General features: G+C 48.5%; 1 protein-coding gene across 2 annotated transcripts in view; it reads right to left on the bottom strand.

Moving 5' to 3' along the window:
- Positions 1-25,168, bottom strand: part of PRDM2 (PR/SET domain 2) — a gene marked incomplete at its 3' end in the record, with an annotated part of 80,494 nt that overhangs the window by 7,825 nt on the left and 47,501 nt on the right. Inside the window, exon 5 of one of the 2 annotated variants that reach the window (XM_079697945.1) lies at positions 20,543-24,917. In XM_079697945.1, coding sequence (XP_079554071.1) covers positions 20,543-24,917 — 4,375 coding nt within the window. Of the gene's footprint in view, positions 1-20,538; positions 24,918-25,168 lie in introns of those variants that run through there. The other variant, XM_079697946.1, reaches the window with a different exon arrangement.

Below are 25,168 nucleotides of genomic sequence, written 5' to 3'. Positions count from 1 at the left end.
TTAATGTTCGCTTAACCACGTGAGATGGCTTATTGTGCCCTCTTATGGCTGAGGGGACAGTTGCACAGGGAGGTGAAGTAACTCCTTTTAGGTCACAGAGAGGCGTGAATAGAAAGGAAAGAGGGAAAGGAAGAAAGGAAGGCAGGATGCACAGGGATCTGACCCCAGAGCTGAAGTCTGCTCCGCAGGGAGTTTCCTTCCCTCTCATCAGCCCTGAGGGAGGCTCCTGGTTGGCCTCCGTGCATCCAAAAGACCAATCACATACCTTCCTCCTGGGGCTTTTACGCCAGGTTCTTAGGTCTTCATGAGTCCCCCAAACCTGTTTGGCTTGAACTCCAAACACCAAGCATGTGACAGCTCGTGACACAAGCCGGTCAACAGGAAGGCTGGCCTGGCCCGCGATGACCTTGGCCAAAGGAAGTTTCCCAGCAGGGAGATCCCAGCCGGGGCTGCTTCCAGCCCTGTCAGGACAAGCGAGGGGCAGGGGACCCCAGAGGCCGAGCAAGCAGCCCCTCACTCTCAGACGAGGACAACGAACCAGAGCGAGGTGGTCACCTGCTCAAGGTCACACAGCAAGTTGTTCTTGGGAAGGAGTGGGGGGGGACATGCCTGGTCGCACTGCTTTCTGGGGGACACTGATGGTGGAGAGGAAGTGCAGTGAGGGGCCCCCATGGAATTGGGTAAAAGCAACCCTGGGAGGCAGGTGCCCTTCTCAGCATGGCCCAGGTGAAGGCACTTCCAGCTGTCCCTGCCTCCACCTGCCTGCCTCTCACTGGGGACTCGACCCTGGAGAGCACAGGGTGACTCTATTCACTTCTCACCCACCTGCCCACCTGCCACCAGGCCTGGCACCAGCAGGTGCTCAGAGAAGGTTCCCTGAACAATAAGTGGCAAACCAGGAGCCGGGCTCCCAGTGCAGCCCAAGCCCCACTGTGCCCGGCTGTGTCTCTCCAAGACCAAATCATCCAAGGCAGCAGCTTCCCGGAAGGTTACTCTCACCACCAAGGCCCCACTCAAACCAGGGTCCCCAACAGACCCTCCCCGTTCCACTTGGTGCAGTGGGTCACGTCTGGAGGACGTCACACCTGCAGGAGAAGTCACAGCCTGTGAGGTACAAACTGGGGGTGAGGAGTCCTGGCTGGAGGGAGGGGTGACCCCCTCGGGCAGACCCAGCTCCGCCCCTGGCTGTGTCTCTTACTCTCACTGCTCTTCTCCCTGGGAACCACTTGGTTCTAGCCCAGATGCTGGCCCTTCTCTTTCCCTCCAACTGAGCCGAAACGGTCTGCTTTCTTCAAAAGGAAACTTCTAAGAACAGGGGGGAAGCCCAAAAGAAAACAGAAACAAATACAAGCGTGACAAGACCGATGGATGCATAGAAAACAGATTCCAACTTGGGACAGAAAGGGACTGATGGATCTCGCACGAAGTCCAGACGGGAAACTCTTTTAAATGACAAAATTCTATAAGGACACTAAGATTTAATTATTACAAACACTCCATCTTTTAAAGTTGCCTTAGGCCAAAGACGTTAAGCTCCAGGGACAAACCCTTGCACGGTTTGGAGCTGCTGGGACTGAGAGTCTCAGAAGCCCTAGGAGGCATCTGCCCTGATCACAGGATTTCTAGAACTTGATGTCTGGTGCCCCTCTAAGGATGCCAGCGAGAAGAGGTGGCTGCCTTGGTGGAAAGCCTTGTGGGAGCTCAGGGGGCTCTTTGCTACCCAAGGCGTCTAGACCAGTCTATCCTGGGAGGCCTGGGCGTGCCTGGCTGGCAGGGCATCCCAAACGCAGGGCTGGCACAGCTACATGAAAGACACACTTGCTATGTGCCTGAACCAGATGTGAGTCAGCGGGTGACAAGGCTGACCAAAGGGCAGGGGCGCCGTGGGCTGTGGGCCTGGAGGCCTCGTCCTCGAGGGTGCAGGGGGGTGGATACAGAGGCTGCCCCTGCCCCTTCTCCCCACCCCTGCCCCGAGATCCCCAAAGCCCTCACCCTGAATCCCAGCTGACCTCAAACAGGTGGTCAGGTGGTCATGGCTGGGACAGTTCACCCTTTTTTTTTTTTACAGAGCGGGAGACAGAGGCAGCCTGTAGATGCTAAATGACTTGGACCCGGGTCGCCTGATTCCACCCTGGGCTGCTCGGGCCTCACCAGGATCCTGCAGTCCTTTAGGTTTGGAAACCGCTCACTTGCAGAGGCCTCTCAAACAGGTTCCCTCCCTGCGGGGGGACAGACACCACCGCCCAGCCAGACACTCCTGGGGAACCCACTGGCTCACAGCCAGGCGGTGGCAGACGTGGAATGAAACCCTTCCTCATTTTCCTTCCTTGTTACCAACACTTCCCAAGCCAGGTTTGGTGGAAGGTTTGCCCAGATGTTGCATGGGTCGTCCTCACTACCGTGCACATCACAGCAGCTAGCGTTTCCGTGCTGACTACATGTGGAGCACGGTGCCCACCGCCTGACACGGAATAAAAAATGGAGTCCCCACAAGACCTCTATGAGATGGGTACTGCTGCAGTTGACACGTGAGCAACAAAGGCACAGAGAGGTTCAGCGGCTTGCGCAACAACACACAGCTGGCAAGCAGCAGAAGGAGGATGGAAGCCAGAGCCATTGATTTACTCCAGAGCACGGGCTCATGCAGTGAGACATGTCTCTGCAGGATTTCTGAGAGTTTCATGTGCCCACAGGCGGTGTAAATTCCCAAGAAGAGGACACAGGCTGTCATTTACCCCATTTATCTGATAACTGTGTACTGACCAACTGCTCTGTGCCAGGTACCGTGGGGCACAGTGGAGTGCCGAGCAGACGTGACCTCTGAAGGCACAATGACAATTCCGCAAGGGGATGGCGTGGGCTCTGCTGAGCCTCAGGGGGTGCCCGTTAAGCACCCAGAAGTTTTTGTTTTTTTAATTTAGTCTTTTTGGACAGAAAAGTTCTAAGATCAGCCGTATGAAGCAATGTGTCCTGAATCTGATTTAGCATTCTCTTTGGGAGCCAGATTTCCAACTCTGCACACGTACATGTGGCGTCATGTGCCGACAGGGAGAGGGGTCCTCCGGCCTATTAAGGTGAGTCAGCCTTCTGGTCCACGTGCTAAACAAGACCGGGCATTCCCGTGATTATCAGTACTGATCCATCAAGCACCTGTTATACACCCGACCCCCTGCTAGGCACTGGGGATAGAGCAGTAAAGCAAACAGATCTGGTCTCTAGAACATTGGGGCGTGTGTTCTAGAAGGGGAAGGTAGTTACTTGCGTAATACATAAATAAATACAAAATTACAAAGTGTGATTAGCAGGAAGGAAGAAAAACAGGCTACCAGAGCTCAGAACAAGGGACTTGACCGCAGAAACACGGTGTAAACAGTGTGTGTGTGTGTGTGTGTGTGTGTGTGTTCGTGTTCTGTGGAACACATGGAACACATTTTGGGATTGGCTTCACTTTACCATGTTGTCCTTTGCTTTACTTCATTTGGGGGTGGGAGGGACGAGAAGGAAAAGAAAGCACAGAACGTGTAACTTACTTTAACCCCAGAAAGAAAAGAGACAGGATTTCTAGAAGGGGTCATTTCTGTCTCTGAAGGCCACTCCTCGGGGATGGAGAGGGCATTGTTACCACCTACCCTCACCCACAAATCTCTCCCGCCCTCTTTGTTGTGCCTGAGTCTCAAGGCAAGTTATACACAAGGGGATTTGGGGAGTTTGTAAATGGGAACAGGACTGGGGTAAGAGTTCATCAAGTCTTCCTCAGGCCTTTTTCTGAATCGTGAACAACAGATCTGGTTACATGGGGTCTCTTACTTGTTACAGGAAGCTGGTCTGAGAGTTTGTGAACAGCTGAGGACCAGCCTTGCATTTTCATGGGGTCTCCTTGGCTTGCTGCAGATGGTTTTTCAGGTGGAAACAGCCCACCACCTGGAGGAGTGGAAGCAAAGTCGGGGATGATTGTGGTGTGTCTACCTGGATAAGTCAAAGGGGCCATTTCCAGCAGTGCTGCAGGCCCCAGAACATTCTATGATGGTGAAGAGGAAAGCTACTTAGAAGTGCAAAACACAGAGTGCCTACTCAAGTCCAGGGGAGGAGCCTTCAGCCCACGAAGGTCCCCTCCATCCGATGTCACAGCTGAGCCATTCACACCTCAGCCCAGGACACTGCCAAGGCTCTTCTGAATCTCTCCAGCCTCTCACACTAGAGCTCCCCCAGCCTCAGTTCTTGGGCTCCTTCTCTTTAGCTGTACCCACTCCCTTAGGGAGGCCACCTCATGGTTTTCAGTGTTATGTGCACCCTGAGGACTCCCACGTTTACATTTCCACCTGGGTCCCTTCCACTGAAACTTAAACCTGTGTATTCAACTGCCCTCCCCACGAGTGTCTAATGGCAGCTCAAATTTCACACACCCCCAAACTGAGTTTCCAGCACACACGCACCCCACAAACTGGCTCCATCACCTCATCACTGAATGGCAACTCCATCCACCTGGGTGAGGAGGCAGAAACATGTCACCATCCTTGATTTCTCTCTTTCATCCAATCCTCAGCAAATCTTGCGGCTCTATCCTCAAAAGACACCCAGAATTCCACTGCTACTCACCAACCCCACTGCTACACTCCAGTCCAACTACCATCATTTCTCACCTGGGTTACTGTGTTCACCTCCTAGTCTGTATTTCTATTCTTGGGCCCGTTCAGCCTACTCTTAACACATCAGCCAGAGTGAGTCTTTTAAAAGGCCAAGTCATACCATATTATTCCGCCCCTCAAAACCCTGCAATGAATCGCACTCACTCAGGATAAAAGCAAAGTCTTCCCAAGGGCTGCAAGAGCCAATATAAATTGGCCCCTTGTTACCTCCCCGACCTCATCTCCTAGTCCTCTCCCCGGCCTGGCTCCCCTGAGCACACCACGGATGCGTCCACCTCAGGACCTTTGCACTTGACATTCCCTCTAAGTGTTTTCATCCCCTGTGTCCACAGGGTTGCTTTCCCCTCTCCCTCCCCCACCACCCCCATCTCTCTCTCTCTCTCTATATATATAGTCCCTTTACAGTCAGGCTACATTTACATGGTAGCCCCCATTTTCACGTTCGTAGTCTCTACTCCTCCTTCCCCGTGTTACTTCTCTCCACAGCGTTCACCATCTGACATTCTAGAGTTACTTGCTTGTTCACTGTCAGTCTCCCCCCACTAGGACGTGAGTCCCATGAGGGTGGGGAATTGTGTCGGTTTTGCTCACTGCTACATCCTCCCGGTACAGTGCCTGGCACGTGACAGCAGGCGCTGGTCCCACGTTGAGTGTATGGATGAATAAATGAATGGAGGAAGGGTCAAGATCTACAGTCCTTCTTGACTACATCACACCCAGAAGGCATCATCTAGTTATTGTTTCCCACTTATTGTTTCAAGTGGGGCAAGAACTTAAGACATTTTTAAGAGCGATGTAAGTGCAAAATGTTTCTATGTCTTTAGGTGAATTTTTCATTGTTTCTCACCCTCACCTAACTGGACAGCAGTTTTTAAGCAAATTACTATGAGCCTTTCTACGCATTCAACTTGTTTTTCATAAACAACTCTGCTCACATTTCATCCGTTTGGATATTTAATTAACTCATACACGTACAATAATAAATACTGGCATATTTGTTATTATGTTTATTATAAACATGGTTACGCTAATAGTGTTATTAAACATTATTAAACAGGTCTGGGAACAAATACAACTGACTTTTGGCTGCATTTAACTTTACTGCAGGGCACCAAAGGGCACGGGTATTCCCTGTGTCACTGGGGGAGTGAGGGACATCCATGAACACGGCAGGTTGGTTAAACGAAAATCAACTGAACCTCGACTGTATTTCATTTTATCCACAGTTGGTATTCTAACAACAGTTCAGAAAGATTTCTGGTACCACCCCACCCTCCCAGGCCCTGTCCTCTGCAAAATGCTCTCACGCCAATTACTCCTTAGGCCATGGTGAACACGCGGACTTGATGGTTGGGTGAATGTGTAAATGGGAGACCTCTGTGTTTCCTTCGTCTAATGCTTGCATGCGGCCCTTTGACTCCGTCGGCTGGATCCCATTACGCAGCAGCTCTGACTCCTGGGCGTGATGGAGAAAACCGCCCAGGTGAGTGAGATGCGCCATGAGTCCAGTTTGGGCAACAGCCTTGTTCGGCACAGCCCAGTCAAGTGCGTGTGGCATCGTGAAATCGATCAGCGTTTAAGGCTCTAAGAGGGAGGCGTTCCTCATTCTGAGCAAAAATAAGAAAACACGGAAGGGAAGCCATCCACGGCCATGTATTTGGGAGGCTCTACGAGAGAGGACTCCTTAGTAGATGTTAGGAAGTAAAGCTGGAGACAGAGGGAGGATGACTCTATTTTCAGAGCCAAAAACTGGGGGAAAGGATTTAAAAATGTGAAGGAGTATTTGGATTGTCCTACCTCACGAAGTTCAGGATGCTCGGTTATAATCGCAGACAGGCTGTGTGTGCACCGGTGTAGACCGGGGCGGGGGGCGGGAGGTGCGGAGATATAATTTCACCAATACCTTTGGTTAACGAGCTGTAACGCACAATTCCCTTCTGGTCTCTGTCGGTTTATTGATGGGCTTTCACTACACATTCTTAACCTTGAGGACCGTGCCCCCAGGCAGCAACCCTTTAAGACCAGTTGTAATTCACTATCCACCAAATAACTGAGTGTTTTCTTTCAACCTGATTTTAATTGATCATTTACTTATCCAAGTGATGCTCTCTATTCAGCTGCTAACAGTTAATTGCTCCCCAAATACACATTTTAAGCCCTAAAGTCATAAGGTGGGGTCAGATCAGAGGTCACTGAAGTGGAGTGGTGGCTTTGGCTCCATCATTCCTGGAGGTTTCTTCCTTTCTTTTTATTCCACAGATACTAAGTACCTACTGTGTGCTGGGTGCTGCAGTAGGTGCCAGGGTAGAGTGAACGTACACCAACAGGGCACTGTGCGATAACCAGGCTTGTCCTGGTGAATGACCTAAGGTCCTATATTCCCCTCAAAAAGATACACAAAGAGCAACAATGGACAAGGCAGGGAATCCTCAAGTCCACCTTGGCTCTGGCACTCAGAAGTGACCCAAACTCTTGAGCGACCCTGGCTCATCTGTCACAGCGTGTTTATATACAAGCGAAGTGTATTGAGAATTGAAAAATGTTATGAATATATGAAAGAGATTGTTAATAAGCAAAGGAAAACAATTTAAAATGAAGACCGGAAGCAAATAAAAATGATGGTATGTGGTGACGCCATGTCATTTTTCTCCCCCCTTTATAAGAACCATAAGGGAACTCTGAAGTCTGGGTAAGACACACTGGAGAAGCTAATAAAAAATGAAGATTTCAAAGACCCACTCCCAGAGGTGATGGTTTAGTAGGTCTGAAATTCTTAAGAAGGCTCCCAGGTGGTTTTTTGATGCAGGTGGTCCACTAACATCCTGGTGAGAGGATCCAAACTAGGGTCCCTTCACACACCTGGGAACACAGACAGGAAATGTACTTCCTCAGCCTGAAATTAACAATACCTACTAGACCAGCAAACTACTCTCCCCTCTAAGCACCTGTCCAACATGATTCAGGACATCACCTTAATACAACACCTGCTGCTGCCTGGCACCAATGGGCTCTATCTGTAATTTTTTAGTTTTAAGGACATAAAAACGTATCGGAGTCTACATGTCAATTATAGTATCTGACACCAGTTTATTTAGGTGCATCAAAAGCGTTGGCTCCGGCATGAAGACAAAGTTGACATAGACTTCTTCTCACCAGACTCACTCGTAAAATTCATTCAAAGGAGCCTAAACGTGAATGAAGAAGATAGAAGGATAAAACACCTATAAGCTATGCATTGGCTGTAAGAGAAATTCTAAAAAACTTCTGGAGGGACATGTGAATGAAAGAGGAAAATCCAATCCACGAACAGGTCCCGCAGCCTGGGAGGCAAGTACTGGAATGGAACCAACCTCCAGGCGTATCCTTACAGATTTAACCACTATTGAGCACCTAGCACCAAATAAAATATTTGTCCCAAATACAGATTACAGGACAGAGGTATCGGGGAAAGCGAGGCAGACTATTCTGTTTCAGAATTAAGGTGCTCCCCCGGGCAACAAACCTTTGCTGAGGAAGTAACTGTGTGCATCATCACCCAAACTTTCCTTTTATTCTCTCCACATGTAGAACATTTGCTTTGGGAGCTTAAAAGCGAGCAGTCTATACATGTGTGTCACACTGAACTCGCCCCTCTCTGCAGTGCACTTTGCTTACAAGGGAGGTCCCTGGGTGCTCTCAGGCCCTAGCGTTTCTTTACTTATGTATCACTTCAATAGGACCCCTCCCTGGCTTCCTAGCTCACAGACAATTATCAGAAGCCTATCAGAAGGCTGCCAGGGAGTACAGACAGTATCCATAAATAATAGATGGAAAAGGAGATGGTGAGAAGTACATCCTTCTCCAAAAATACTTAAGCCACATCTCAAGCTTCTGGATCCTGTATGTCTGAACTCCGACGGTGTCACTTTGCCACAACGAAGTATGAATTGACGATCACCTTGAGCCTTCCAGGAAAGGTGAAATTATGTCCCGTGTACTTTTTAAAAGCCACGGAAGTAGCAGATACGTTAGACCTCAGACAGCAAACGCCTGTGCAACAGAGCCATTGCCCTTCCTGCGTCCAAGGCGGACACCGGGCACTCGGCCCGGCCTGTATCCCCGAAGGGGACCCCGTCTGAGAATCCAGCTCACAGAACCCTCAGGCAGCTGCTCCCCTTGCACACATGGAAACCGACTTGCCAACCATGGCTTGGAAAGACTGCTATGAAAACAGAAAAAAAAAAAAAGAACAAAAAAGTTCACACCAGGGAACAAGGTTTAATGCTCTGGATGAGTCAGTTCCTGGATCTGCTCCCTCCTAACAAAGCTGGTACGTGAGCACACTGGCCTGGCTGAAACCATTCCGTGTGGTCCCCCAAGAACTTACAAATTGGACTCGACCAGGAAGGACCAAGACCTGTGTTCACCTCCAGCATACATTTTGATTCCTTCGGACTAGCTGGGGCTTCCCCGGGCAACTACGTACTAACAGGCCACCTCTCCCCGCTTCTTACAGGTGGTGAACCAGGCGTGAACTCACTCCCAGATCTGTGGGTGAGGGGCAGTAGAGACTCCCAATTCAGAAATGGAGCCAGACTGCTGGACTCATTTCTGGGCTCCCCTTTTACTAGCTATGACCTCAAGCAAATTCTTTAACTTCTGTGCTGCACTTTCCCCATCTGTAAAATGGGAGAACATAAGTATTTTATTTCATAGGGCTGTTGCAATGATTAAATGGGGCAGTATGCGTAAAGCCCTGAAAACAGTGGCTAGTAAGAGTTTTAAAACATCCGTGACCATTCTTATATTATTTCAATGAACCAGGGTCCCTTGTTTAAGTGGTCATGGTTTCATAGAGCTAAGGAAGTATCTTCTTCTGAACCTAGCTTTAAAAATTTATATTTTGACTTTGAAATTCAAAACCAAGAGGAATAAAGTTATATGGAAAGACGGCAGAATAAGAATTAATCATCTCTTTTTCTTGTTGTGATTTGAAAAATGATTTCCTGTTTTACGGCTCATTCTCACCTGATGGGAGAAAGGGAGCGCTATGGTCGGCATATGAACAGCACAGGCCTAGCTGAAATACAGCAAAGGGCCCTGGGGTCACTGGCAGTAGAACCAGGACTTGGGGATGCTCGAGCTCCTCCTCTCTGGGCGGAGGCAAGAGATGATGAAGGAAGGTTCCGGCTGCTGTGATCTGTGTGAACACGAAATCTCATACGTGGCAAAAGTCAGCTCTGAGCAGCAGACGTAACTCAATCAGATTCACACTGAGACTCAAGGGGACGCCTCTCAATAGTAACAGCAGCACATACTAGGACAGGCATATCTGCAGTCTTCACAACCGTCCTTCCTGGTCAGATAGATTGTTATTGTCATTTACAGAAAGGAAAGCCGTGGCTCAGAAAGGTTAAGTAACTTGCCCCACATTACAAAGCTAGTAAGTGGTAAAGCCAGGATTCAAATATTTTATTCAGCAAGTCATTTATTGAGCGGCTACTACGTGGCAGGCACCGTGGGAGATGCTGGAAATGCAGCAGGGAACAAAACGAAGTTCCTGCCCAGGGAGAACTTTCATTCTAGGAGGGGGGACATTTAATAAACCTCCCTAACAAGTCGAGAACAGAACGTACGGATGCGTGGAGTCCCTCCAAGAACAGGAGAGCAGAGTGAGGAGATGCAGAGGCACCAACGTCAGCCCTTCAGATCGGATGGTCGGGACAGACAGGCGCTCAGCGGCTCCGGGTGGAGGGCCAATCAGTGCCTGAAGTCACAGCAAAACCCTGAGGGGCTCCCAGGAGGCCAGGCACCCTCAGGTGCCCCAGGCTCATTCACTTTGCCTGGGCCCAGACAGAGGGCTAAGACCATCCTGGAAGCCTTTGGGACTGTTTCTAAAATTCTGAAAAGAGCTCTATTCTCCCCAAAGACAGTAACCACCATTCTCTGAAACTAACATAAACTGAGGTTTGTCATTTTCCATGAAGGAATCTTTTTTTTTTCCTCTGGGCCTCTGAACACATGAGCAGTTTCTTCTGCAGCCTCTTCCAGAAGTTCCTCAGCAATCATCACCGTCCATGCTCTGGCTCTTTCCACCGGGGACGGTTACCACACCCTGTCGGTTTCCTCAGCAGGGCCTCCCCGGCACTATCGCTGTGAAACTCGAGCCCCAGTCACTAGACAGTGGTCACTGATCGTCACCACCACCACCGCCGCCACAGTCATCAGCTCCTGAGTCCTCACTGGGAACACACGAGACCTCCTCTAGCCTGACCGCTCACATAACCAGAAGCCTGGGGCTCAGCCAGCAGCGTGCCCCACCTCAGTGACAAACGGAACCCAGGGAATTAAAACTCAGCTGGCAGGCTTCCCTGGTGGCGCAGTGGTTGAGAGTCCGCCTGCCAATGCAGGGGACACGGGTTCGTGCCCCGGTCCGGGAAGATCCCACGTGCTGCGGAGCGGCTGGGCCCATGAGCCATGGCTGCTGGGCCTGCGCGGCCAGAGCCTGTGCTCCGCAACGGGAGAAGCCACAACAGTGAGAGGCCCGCGTACCGCCAAAAAAGAAAAAACAAAAAACAAAAAAAAAACTCAGGTGGCTACGAGTTCAAGGCCTGTGTTTATTCCCAGTATGCTACCCAACCTCTCTACGGCAGAACCCCGTTGTGGGTGATGACATCAGCACTGATCACTTGGGGGACACAGTAACTACGTCAAACCCAAGGGCACGGTGAATTAGGCTGTTTCACATGGCAGCAAAGAGCATGGGTCTGGAGTCAGATGGCAGGGTTTGGGGTCCCTATTTACAGCTGTGGGACATAATGCAGGTGCCGTGGCCTCTCTCAGACTCGGTCAATTTGTCTGTACATAGGGACAACTGCTCTCCCTCAAGTGGTGGGAGAGCTTCCGAAGAGTTAGTGCCCGGCGGGTAGGAACAGCCAGGAGCACCCTCAGCTCCTCCGTGGTGGCCAGCTACATATACCCCGAGGTCCTCTGAACACCCTCGTACACAGGACAGAGTCCATCAGGCCTACAGACCAACACCTTCATGATCCAGACTGATCATTAAAGATGTTTTCTGAATGGCTGACCGACTGAATCACTACAGGAGAATGTGCCTGAATTCACAGGTCCAATAATAGCTTGGAAATAGAAGCCATCTGAAAATGTGCCTAAACTCGAGCTGGGGTTGGCAAGGATTGGATGTGATTATAAAAAGCAAGTGAGAAGAGAATGTTACTGCAAGGAAAATTAAATCCATATGAGTTTTAAATAACTTCATTCCAATAGAGAGTATTAAAATGTTGTATTTTTGGCAAGTATTAAATACTAAAACAAATGCAATTTTAAATTGAAATTCTACTTTAACTTAAAAAATTAAAACTGCCACAATTGTATCCTAAGGCCTAAATCCCCTTCTATTATTAACTTACCTGTGAAACAAATTGTAGGTCTTTAAAAAAATGTTTTCTACTTAAAATCTATATCCAGATTTCATGCTAAGACTCAGCAGTTATCCAAGCAGAACTCCGTATTATGCAGTAGGCTCCTATCTAAACACTGATATGGAAATGTTCTCAGCTTAAATACGTTCTGATTCAGGACATAAACCGATCCTTTAAAATCTGCCTGTAGCTTTCTGTCATGACTGAAGTAACACCCCACTGAGTAACTCGGGGAGCGCCTATCAAGGAATTTTCAAAACTGTCCGTTGTCTGGCTTCCTGCTGTGGATTATAAGCTGGACACGGGAAGGCACACTTGGGCACAAACTTCTTCCATTAAAGGCTTATGTTCTCTGAACCACCCACCTGAATTTCAGCTCGCTTTCTATAAGAGACAGTGGAAAAGGAATCCAGCTGGTCCAAGTGAGGCAGAAAACAGAAGCTCATACAAATCCTATCACCCCAATGGTTCGGCAAGTTTACTCTAATAAGTGTATCCAAGCCCCTTTTAATGGCTCACGACTGAATGTAACTTTTGCAACGGCTAATAATTTAACGCAGCATCACGATGGTTTTTCCAATTCTTATTCTTCATCCAGAAAGTAAATAAAACCTACACGCACCCTCCGGGCTCTAATCCTATACTTTAAAAGTAACAACTTTTGGCAGAAACTTAACCTTCCATTCTGCACACAATGGACTATGTGCTCAGGTGGCAGGGCAGGCCCTGACAGACTTTGGTTTTGGCCCAACAGGTCAAGGTTCTTAAGTCGCATCTGAGGACCTGGTGACCAACACTTCCAGAATCAAAGCATATTATTATCATGTGCTTGATTTCTATGAAACCGAGTTTTGTTGACTAATCAGACTGATCTACTAAGCCAGCTGAACCTGAAAGGTCTATGATGGAGGTAGAAGCATGTCCCACAGTTAGAAGAGTGAACTAGATGTGAATGTTCCCAGCCCAGGCAGCTCCATACTAATCAACAGTCCTGCTGCACCAGGAAGGAGCCTTACCGAGAAGGGATGATTCTACTTGTTCATCAATGCCGGGAAAGCCCTCACTAGAGAAGATATCAAGGCCTGTATCCTACATCGAGAGGAAATGAAGCTTTCAAAAAAGAAACTACAAAAATGATCGATAGGATGGTACAGCTTGGAGGCAGTTCAAATCCCAGCCTTCCACTCGAGAACTGTGTGACCTCTGAACAAAACTCATTTCCCCCGGGGTCTGTTTCCCCATCTGTAAATGATACCAGCCTCAGGGGGTTGTCGTCAAGTTTGAAAAACGCTTTGTACAGTACCTCGCACACAGAAAGCACCCGATGGCTATGTCAGGTTCACCCCAGAGCTTAACAGATCGTTTCAACACCTCTCGGAGAGGAACAGCACGAGGGAGGGCAGTGGGAGAACCGAAGGGCCCGGTGTGGCCTGGGCCGGGTGGAGCGGGGATCCAGGCGGGCCCTTGGCCGGTACCAAACAGGACTCCAGGCATCTGACTGAAGGGATCGGCCAATGAGCAGCTCCACGTTTTCCCTACATCACACCCACGCAAACCTCAAGTTCTGTTCCTCTCAACTTTTTTTTTTTTGATATTTTAGTCTGCAAAGAATTTCAGTGGTAATATGGATGTCATCCTTCCCACCAATCTGGATCTTTTTCTTTCTTTTAATGCTACAGCAGGGTGACTGTAAATGTCGAGGCACTTGAGGCTCAAATGAGAACACTCAAGTACTTCAGCAATTAAGAGCTACACACATTCGTTAGGATTTATCCCACATTCAATTCTGAAGTTCTTCAGTGTGCAATGAAATTACCTGGGGTGGGCGTGGGGATACTTTAGGTGTCCAAAAAAATGACAGAAATGGCAAACCGTTTTCCTTAACCATCGGCCTGGTTTTTGGACTACTTTAAACGTGGCCTTTATATCCGAGTTACCCTTTTCCTCACCCACCTGTAAAGGATATAAGCCAATCGATTCAAAATGAGGCCTGATATCAAATCAAAATCGACAGAAATAAAATATCGAATGCATTTAGATATAATTTTAGAAGAGTCGCTTTAACGTAAGCATTAAAAGTCAGCAGTTATCTAGATATCTGCCCTCAAATATTAAGGTAGAAGCATCTTCTTGACCACCCAGACTTGGGAGAACTGTGACAAAGTGAGGGAGGTTTTGGATATGAAGTGTTTAAAAAAAAAAAAAAAAGGCACCACGCAAATATAAGCTTCACAAAGCCTGGGATTTTGGTCCACTGAGGTAACCTAATTACCTCAGTAGGTGCTCGATAAATTAATGTGATTTTGTGAAACATTTTGCTAGAAAGTACCTGTAACATCCAAATTAAAATAGCCAGCCTAGGGACACTGACAGATCTTTCAAAATATTAGCTGCAGGGACACAAGGCTTTAGTTATCAGCTTTTTAAATTTTTCAAAATGTTTAACTCTGTGAAGCGTAAAGCAACCAAACTGGGGCAGCTCATTCTTGTCGAGAGGGAGCTGACCACCTGCTTGGGGACTCCTCAACTGAGCATGTGGGTGCTGCCACATCCAGGCCCTGCTGTAAGAACGGGTGACACAACAGACCTCACCCTGCTCTTTCAGACCCGAGGAAATGTCAGCGTCCACAGCCTGGGAAGAAGGCTTCCGGCTAGAAGGAAAACTCGGGACCACCTTGTCCACTCCCCACTTTGGGCAGACCAGGAACTAACAACGTTGAGGCAAAATACCTGCCCGAGGCTAAGCCACCGAGGCAGGGACGGAGGAGGAGCTTGTTAGAGCCCTGGAGGGACAGGTGTCCCTGTTCCCAGAGCAGCGCCCTTTCCAGCTCGCAGCGTCTGGCTCCTCGCCGGGTGCTGTGCGTGCTCAGCGCTCAGTTTCTAGAACGTTGACACAGCTAACGCTGAAAGCCGCTCCGTACCTCCGCCTCTTCCTCCCATACACCTGCCCACAACCCTTCTGGGGTTTCCTAAGGTAGGAATCCGTAAGCCACAAGTGCGAACATCTCACAGAGGGAGGCTGACGGCACCTTCAGCTTCACCACCGTTCCCTGAGCAGGAAGGACACAGGCGGAGGAAAAAAAGGAGGACAAGTGTTCCCATGTAGGACTTTATGAAACTGCTTGTTTCAGCCATTTTTAATCTTTAAAAACACAAACAAACAAACAAACAGCAATTCCATTATCAACCTAATACAAACGTTACAACTTCTTTGTTTCATTCTTCGGGGGATCCATAAATATAAAAACCTCCAGACTAGAGCGAACTGTTCGCAAGCACAGAGGAAACTGACACCCCATACAGGAAATTATTTCACTCTTACCAAAGAAAGTTCTCCACACACTTCTTAGCACCACCGTCCAATGGCACGTCTACTCTCTAGGTGGTATGGAAATGATGTGAATTCACAAATATTCAATCAATGCCAAACAGAAACAAGTGGGAAGAGGTCGGCCGTGGGGCTCGACAACTGCACTTTAGAGATGCAGCCTGTGAGCACCCCGCCCACGTGCACCTTCATTTTCCCCCTTAACTGCTCCCAATGATGTACAAAATACAGTCCTTCCACAGCTTTTAGAAAGTTTTTTATTGGTTACAATGATATAAAATGCATCATTTGAATTCCCCCGTCAGTAAGTGCTTGCTAGCAACAGCATAAGAAAACTTTCTGTACATCTGACAAGCTCAAATGATTTATGTCATGCTGGAAGGGGAAAAATAGCAACCACCACTCTTAACTTGTCTGTCTATAATTAACCTCTCTCTCTCTCTCTCTCTCTCAAGGCTACGTTGGTTAAAATCAACGGACAACCCCTTTTGAATGTCAATTTGTAAATTTTAATGTTTTCATTAGAATAGTCTTTTATATCACTCTCCAACAAGAAACAATAAAATTACTAACAGCGAACTTCAATACAAGAACACTCTCCAGATTAACAACTCAAACAAAATGTAAAATGTAAATCACATATAGTACAATTGAAGCGTCCAAAACAATTTAAATAATTTTAAATATTTTATTTTTAAACTGCTACAAATGCTTTATACAATATTTCAACATAAAGTCCCCATAACAGAAATGTAACAAAATGGGAATGATAGTGAAAGGGTTAAAGTGGCACAAATTCACCAAACAAGTATTAACTACAAATTTTAAGAGGTAGATTACTTTTAAAGTTGAGAACAACAACAACAAAAAAAACAACACGAATAAAACTTAGCCATTTTCCACCAACTCCGTCATTCATTAGAGGGAAGGCATATAATAATGCATGGAGAAATGATACTTGTATACTCAGAAATAGGCCAATTCGTTGGGTTTTTTAAATCTCTATTAGAGACCGATGCGTAAAACCTGATAAGTGAATTCATTTACACTTAGGTGTAGACATACATCTATACAGGCCTGTGATGTATCCTGGGCACTGATATATTGCTACCGTCTCCGATAATACAACAGTTATAAATTAGTGCCAGATAATAATCTGAGAGGATAATGTCCATTTGGATATATAAACATGACACTGGAAGAGGCATAAAAAAGAGTCCATATCCAATCTGGTTTCCTCTCCATTATGCTGGCAATCGGCTTGTGATAAAAAACAACAAACAAACAACAACAGCAACAAAAAAAAAACAGGCTGAGAAAGAAGCTAAATGCCTCTGAAAGGCATCAAGAGCTGGTGTGACCAAAACATTATAAAACGAGTGCATGAGAATCCGTCATCCCTGAAATCTACAACAAACTACTGATAAAACAGAGAACTTGCTTTGCAAGATTAGGTTCAACTCATTCCCTTCTCTGCTCTGTGCCAAAAGCCAGGGCCACGCTCAGGTCTGAGTTACCAGTCCCGTGACGAGGAGCCAGGTCAGCTAGCCCGTGCTATAGCGCCCTCCTCTGTGCATCTCAATCACCTGTGAGCCCAGCACGTGTGTTGGGCGCCAGCGAAGAAGCAGATGCCTGACTCTAACTCTAACCAGGGCAACAAGAAGCCCGCTGGCAAATCAGCTGTGTGTTAGGGTTTCTGAGTCAGCTTCAACTGGTCTTGCAAGCTTGGTAGATTTCGTATCCTTTGCCGTAGTGCTTATCCTAAGTTGAGCATGCATTATCTTTATTTAGTCAATTAAGGTTTGTTTTGTTTGGGGGGCTTTTCTACTGGAAGTTCCTAGAAAATAAGAAAACTGAAGATAAATGACAACATAACACAACCTTATATGAACTGACCACGCTAAAGAAAAGGTGGGAAGACCACGGGACAAATGTTAAGACAGCAACAGGATGACTCAGAAGGTGTGTGGGAACGTGGGTGTCCCACGCAAAAGAGACACGCTGGGAGGGACACAGACAGTCTCCTTGGAGTGATGTGGCGGAGATGGTATGGGAGAAATCAGCACCATTTTGTTTTTTTAGCCTATTTCACGGTAAATGGAAAAGCTTGGTCTGGAATTTCGTTCTGCTTCTCCATCACTTATTTACGTGTCCTTAACTGGCTGCAATGGGAACACAGTATTAAACAACAACAACGAGAAAAGCTGCTCTAAAAGCAGCACTGAAGAATGTAAAAAATGCCTTGGGATTTACAAAGATCAAAGATGGGTAAGAAGGAAGGGAGTAGAAAATGTACCTCTTTCCTTATCTTTCTGTCTTACACTCCGTGGAAATGAGCCCTCGGCACCAGCTCTAAATGCAGTCCCACCGACAAGCCACAGGTGGGCTCCAACCCGACCCGCGGAGGGTGAGCCCGACAACAGCGTTCGCTGGATTAAGAGCTGTAACAGGAGAATCTAGTCGGTGGTATGTCTCTGCGGCTTTGTCCTAAGAAAAGGATTTGGAGCACACGCCTTTTTCACACCGGGATTGGCACAATGGCTTGTGCTACAGGAAATGACCAAATGGCAAATTCTGCTGAGCTCTCGGTGTAGAATGGAAAACATGTCGTTCTCTCGGCTGACTGCAAGTGTACACTTGAAAATCTGTGGAATCCTAAACTGGCATTTGAATGTAAAACGTCTGAGTGCTGAGGACCAGCCCTTAATCACAGTTCTGATGAAACTCACAGGAAAAGGGTGTGCTGCCAGGTCCGGGGTAAGTCCTCGAACATGCAGTGGGGCAAGGACAGCGAAATCACTGAAAACCAGAGTGAGAGTGGGTATTTCCCAACCTGTGCTATGAAATCACCCCTGAATAAAGTTTACAAATAGAAATAGACTGAAAAGGGAAGAAGACTAGTTAAAACAACTCCTTGCCAGTGTAGTACAACAAACGTGGAAAAGGACGAAGCCTCCACTAAGAGCCCTGGGCTGACACCGATGGACCATCACATCCCCAGGCCTGCGCCCAGGATCCCGGCTTTATACCAAATTCACTACAAGGTACTAAGGCGACCACAGCTCTCTGAAGAATCGCCCACTCTTCTGCCCGGATGATCAAAATATGATGCCCCCTGAATGCTCATTTTGTAATTCCCAAAAATACTTCCCAAGTTTATGGTCATGGAAGCTGCTGCTACCATCTACAGTCAGAATGATACCCGTGTCTTCTTAACTGATTGTTCCTTGTTTCCTGTGAGGCCAAATTTCATTCCAGCAATGTTAACTTTTAAACAAAGCAAAACAATTAAAACTAACTGGAGCAAAGAATAGAGACACAATTTTATTAGGCACTTCAGTCCTTTGCAGTCTTAAGGGTTCTTCAAAAGCCCTGGGTGAACTTTACTCAGAGAGTTTTCCTTTATAGCACGTTAATTTTTTCTTATCAACTTTACCCTTGAACTGTATAAATGAGATCCAGTACAAAATAAGTGATTCTTTCAGATACTATCGGAAACAAAGGAGAGTACACATATACATTCTAAAGCATCAACCACCTGGGAAACGTTTCTTAGTACAGTCCATGAAAATGACGGCATGTTCTGGGTTCTTGAACCTTGAAAAGGACAGTCCAAGAACGTCCTGTTGTTGTGGAACTTCCTGAACACAGACTGAGTACAAGGAGGTACACAGTGAAGCTGCTACAGGCAGGAACTCTGGACAGCTGATAAACAGGTGTTTACTTTCACCAGGACTAACTAAGCTCCAAGACGCCGTATACATGTTATGTCAGTAAGGTCTACCGTCACTGGTTATTTAGTATTTTTATGAAGTAGCTTTAAAAAAACCTCATCCTTTATTCCTACAGTCAATCATTCCAATCAACCCTTGGCTAATGATCCTTCTCTCTATCTTCAGCCGTGACTTATGGCGCACCAGCACCAAGAACCCTGCCTCATCGAACGTGCAGTGATAACAGCATCTCTGAGCCCTTGTGACCTTTCCAAACGGCAGTCACCTCCCAGTTAACTGTGATTCTGTTTGCTTAAAACACCAATGAATTTTGAGACACTGGAAGTTATAGCCATGAGCCTAGAGTCCTGCAGCTCACTCTGAAAGGACAGGATTTTAAAATACTGTGCAGAAATTCTAGCTGATGATGAATAATTTCACCTGAGATGAACCTGTAGGCATTATTCAGGAAACCACAGGAATACCAAGAGTGCGCTCCACTCGCGTTTGAACTAACTCAGAAAGTCTGAGAAGTCGATGGAACAAACGTAACTCCTGCCCTATGTTTTCACCGGTCGCTAAGAACCGTTCTCAATATAGGAAGAACACAGGATAAACAGTGGGACCACCTCAGAGCTGAGCTAAGATGGGCTCTGGCATCACGCCGGGGAAACAAAGGCACTGACAAGCGGGGTGACCCGCCCTTCGTCCCCAGCCGCACCTGAAAAAACCACGCTCTGGCCCCTCGGCAGGCACTCTCTCCTCCTCCCGCCCGTGGGAATCTGGCTGTTGACCACCCTATGCCTGAGAACAGGAGCGAGTGGCAGGACACGTGGCATTTTAAAAGGAACAGGGTGCTGTGTTTTGATTTATTTTAACCAAGAGGCAAGTTTTCAAAATTAAAACACAATAAAAGCAAGCATGATTAGTAAAAAGCAGTCTCAGCTGCTAGAACTGCACTTAGGTCACAGAAATATTAAACCAGATTGTAATGTGGTTTTAATGAACTCCGTGATCCATCTTAACATAAGAAGTAAGCTATGATCAGGAAATAATACCAGTGACACTGGAACACCACCCAAGATATAAAGGAAGTTGGAGAGAATTTCACCTTTTCATAGTAGGGTGCTTTGGGGAGCTTTTCATGGCTTCAAATCCAATTCATAACTGGCCCTATTAACGAAACTGTACCACTTTGTGAGTCCTACGCCTGAAGTAAAAGCTGTATGTATCCGTCTCTACAAGAGCCAAAGCACTGACCCTCCTGCACACCGGCCTACATCTTAAGCAACAGCTATTTCCTTTAAATGCTTATGTCAAAATCGTGCAGGAAAAAGGAAGAGAAGCCATTGGGCAAGGACAGTGTTTTCTTCCAACTGTCCTCCCCCCTCGCTCTGGAGCTCTGAATTCCTCCGGCCCTGGAGCCTCGCTTACCTGAAGTCCTTCAGCTCCTGCTTGCCGCTGCTGTCCTCCCTCCTGTTCTCACTCGGGTCGGCAGCAGCTGCCAGCTGCAGGCTTCGGGTGATTGGCCCCCCACTCCGTTCTCTAGATTTTACACTGAACCTGTCTGTCCGCTTCTTACTGGCCAAGGCCGATCTGCTCTGTAAGACAGCTCTGCTTTTCTGTGCCCTCACGTGCAGGCTCCGAGACGTCTTGCCCGAGAGCTGAGCTGCAGGATTCTTGGCCGCAGCTCTGGGCTTCTTGCTCTCGTTGTGAGTCATTTTGGCCATTCGGATCGGGCTTAAGTTCCTTAAGGAGGAGCTCGGTTTTTTGGACTTAACCGAAGCCGCAAATTTAACATTCTGCTTGGGCCTGAAGGACGAGGAGGGCGGTGGGACCTGTGCAGGGCCCGAGCTGCGAGCTCTGGTCTTGCCCAGAGGCGCCTGCATGCTCTGCATTTTGATCTCTGTGTCCGCTGTCCGTCTGCGGTGGCTGCTGCTGTTGTTTCTGTCACAACTTGCAGGTGATGGGTGTCCTCCTTTCTTGGATGAATGGGAAGCTTTTCTTTTGGAAGGAGAAAGAGGTTTCTTGGGACAGCTGAAGGCGGCGTGCTTGTTCAGGCTCCCGATGTACGTGAACTCTCTGTTGCAGTACGGGCAGATGTGCGCGGACGGCTCAGGCGCGTTTTTTAGGTCGGCTTTCTGCTTTGCAGATTTGTTTTTCTGAAGGATGGCTTTCTGGACAAGCTGGTTTTTTTTCTTCAACGCATTTAACTTGAGCTTATTCGAGGACATTTTGCTGAGCTCAACACTAAAGTTCAGTCTTTTGGGCTGTCCCATTCGTCGGAAGGCGTTCTTCCCAGAGTTGTCCAAAACCACCACACCGTTTTTGGGCTGCACAGTCTGCTTCAGCGGGACTGGATTTTTCTTCGGGGTATACCTCTTCTTGTCGCTGGCGGAGGCACATGCCAGGATGTGTTTGTGCAGCTCAGGCATGTTGTCCACACCTTTCCCACACTTGGTGCAGCGAATGGCGGTGGTGAACGTCTGTGGGATGTTGTGTGTAGTGAAATTTGTGGCCGTCACACCAATGCCCAGGGGGTTGCGGTGATGGTACTGAAACGGAGGTGGTTTAAAGCTTGGGTAATGTTGATTGAGACCCAACCGAACGTCTGGATCTTTCGTCTTTATCCCAGAAGCCATTATCTTTATGGTCGTGTAAAGCTCTTCTGAGGAATCGTTCAGCTCTTCTTCTTTAGACGTTTCTAAAGGATCTTCTGGCAAACTCTGCATATGCTCTACGTGGGCCTTGCTGGGATCCGTAAAGTTCTGGGGCCTCAGGGTGCCGCTTTCAAACTCATGGTGTGTGCACACCTTATCGGGGTGGAGATCTCGCTGGTGCTGCTGCAGATTGCACAAAAACGCAAATTCTTTTTTACAAACCGAACACACAAAGATATTCCCCACTCCATGAAGCAAAAAGCGATGTTCTGACAAATCAGTTTTAGCCTTAAAGAGCTGCACACAAAATTCACATTTGAAGGGCCATTCCTCAGCATGAATGGATAAATGTTTGGTTAGATCTTTAATGGAAAGAAAAGGTGATTCACAGACGTTGCAGACAAAATTTTTGTTGAATGTCTCCTGAACGATATCCCGCGCAGTGGCCGACTGGGATTCTTCCCTCGCTCTCAGACCTTCGTTCTCTAATTCCTCCTGTTTAAAAGATATCATGGGGAGAGAGGCTTCCAGATTATCCCCCGAGGAAACCACAGACGATACCGCCGAGAGAGGAGGCGGCGAAGGAGAAGACGAGGAGGATGAAGAAGAGAATGAAGGCGAAGAAGAGGAGGAGGAAGATGAAGAGAGCGTCGGAGGCCCCGGTGAAGCAGCAGACGTGAGGGGCTCCACGGAAGGAATGGGAGATGGCGAGGGAGACACCGTCGGGGAAAGAATTGGAAGTGGGGACTGTGCGGTGGCATTCGAGAGTGGGGAGGGACACGGATGAGGGGATGCCCCGGAAGAGGGGGCCGGAAGAGGTACAGTAGGAAGCAGCGGAGGGGGTGGGGTGGCAACGGTTAACACAGGAGGACAGGGCTGGGGGGAAGAGGGATTGGTTGGGGTCAAGAGGGGAGGCAGCTGCCCGGAAGAAAGGGAAGATGTCTGCAGGGCAGGTGACGAAGGAGGAGACTCGCCAGGAGGAGCCGGTAAGCTAGAGTCGGGACCAAGGTCAGGGTCCGGCTGGGGATCTAGGGGTTTACAAGGACTGGGGCTCCTGGTCACATCTGGAGCATTTTCTACAGGTAAGTCGACGCCATTGTATTCATTGAGAAGGACCTTCTGTAGCATGCAGGTGGTTGGCTTCTTTTTCTTTACAGCACTGCAGGCTGGCTGCACCAAATGATTTTCTTTGAATTCCTTGCCTTCAGAGTCACTACTAGGCTTTTTATGCACACTGAGATCTAACACAGATTCCCACTGGACCGGAGCCTTGCCTGTACCCTCGGCCTTCTGTTTTACACCACTGGACAAATCCAGTGGCTGTTGGTTGCATACGTTGCTAAAAGTAGAACTAGCTGCCCACTCTTTAGATACTTTATATTCATCAAAGCCTGGAGGGCTCCCAGTTTCTCTCTCATCTCTCCCAGACAAACTCCATGCTGGTGAGTTGCTATGACTTTCTAATTTGGGCTTTTTGGAACTCAGAACTGCCTCAGTCCACATGGCTTTCCCATCGCCCGGCTTCCCAAAGTCTCGAAGGGCAGGACTGTGCTGTGGGGAGCTGGGGGGAGAGCTGGTCCGCCTCTTAAACCTGCTCGAGGTCACAGGGAGCATCGACGCAGGCGTGGACACACAGACAGGACCTAATTTAGGTATTTCAGTGGCTGAAATCCCTGCGGGAGGAGTTAGTTTATCCTGGGTCTGAAGAAGTTGTTTGAGCTTTGATGACAAATACACATTTTTCTCTTTGTGGAACGAAACGGCCTCTGTGGTTGATATGCTGAGAGGCAGGCTCAGGGAACACGAAGGTGCTACGGGATCAGACTCGGCCTCGGCTTTAATTCTGGGCAACACAGGGGGACTGGCAGTCCTCCGTCTCTTGGACTCACTGTTTGTGCTGCTGGAAGGCTCTTTAGGAAGATCATCCGTTACAGGGACCTGTGTGGTCTTTATATTTTGAGTTATTTCCACTGTAACTGGGGTGAGCAGACAGTTGATGCCGTACACGTCTGCCGAACCGGATTCCATCTCAATGACATCACAGTTACTGGTGCTGCAGCTGGTCTGAATTTTACCATCAATATAGTAATTCAAATTTTCAGAGATATTGCTAGAAATATCCATGATGTACACGTCGTCTGCCTCCCCTTCCTCCTCTGGCTCGGTGCTGGGTACGTAGACGCTCTGGGCAGGCGGGGCCTGCTCTGCCGGGGGCCGCTGCTCTTCGAGGAGACCCCCTTTCCGCCGCACCCCCTTAGGGATCAGGTGCCGCTCGTGGACCCTGCGCTGATGCCGCCTCATGTTAGTGTGGGTTCCGAAAACCTTTTTACAGTATTGGCACGGATGAAGCTCTTTAACTTCTCCGTTCTCTTCTACAACAGAAGAATTGACTGTGTCTGGGGAAGCCTTCTCTGAATTCAAGGCCAGCGAGTCTTGCCCGAGACTGGGAGGCTGCGCGTCATCCTTCGCAGGGGCGCCGTCCCCGGGCGCCTTGCCATCGGCTGGGGCCTCCGGCGGCCGGAGCGTCAGGCTGGGCTTGCGCTTCAGCCCCGCCTCGTGGCGCCGCTCGTGCCGCCGCCGGTTGATCTGCGTGCCGAACGCCTTCCCGCAGTACTTGCACTTGAAGGCGTGGTTTACCGTGGATATGTGGATGTGCATGTGCCGCTCCAGCCCTTGTTTGGTTGTGAACTTCCTCTCGCAATGCTGACACGGAAACAGAAACGTCTCAAACACGTCACCGTTGGCCTCTTCTTTAGCTTTGGGAATTCTGAGAGCAGGTGCTACGTCCGGAGAGTCTTCAAGAGCGCCCGTCGGAACAGTCTGTGGCTCTTCTAATAAATCCTCCGGCCTCTCGTCACACCGCATCTCCGGCTCTCCCACGGCGCTCTCGCCTGGCACGCCAGCCGCCTCCTCCTCCTCCTCCTCCTCCTCGTCCAGCTCCCCCTCCTCCCCCTCCTCCTCCTCTTCCTCCTCGGCGTCGTTCGCCTCGCTACGCGCCGCGTCCAGCTCTGCGGCCGGTCCCGCCTGGGGGTCCTGGGCAGGGGGCGGGAGGGCGGGCTCCGGAGGCACATCCTGACTAACCGCCTCCTGAAGGACGGCCGTCTGCTCGGGGGCGGACGCGGAAGGCTTCTCGTCTTCGTCTCTGGGGCCTGGAAAGCACAGGGAGGCAGAAGCACGGAAGTCAGGGCACACACCAGCCACTTGTGATCAGTTTCCATTATTCACGTTATTTCCCTTATCCCCTAAATGTGTAAGGGAGGTCGTAACAACACACAGCTCTACTTTCTCGGTTATAAAGCTCTACTGCGTAAAATGCCATTTCATTCATTCAGCAAATGTTTAGAGAGCACCTGCTCTGTACCAGGCAGCTCCGTGGGCAGTGAGGATACAACGTGAACAA

Source organism: Hyperoodon ampullatus, assembly GCF_949752795.1.
Source record: "Hyperoodon ampullatus genome assembly, chromosome: 2".
Lineage (NCBI taxonomy): Eukaryota > Metazoa > Chordata > Mammalia > Artiodactyla > Ziphiidae > Hyperoodon > Hyperoodon ampullatus.
The sequence above is the reverse complement of the archived record's forward strand: the minus strand, read 5'-3'. Positions and strand labels throughout refer to the sequence as shown.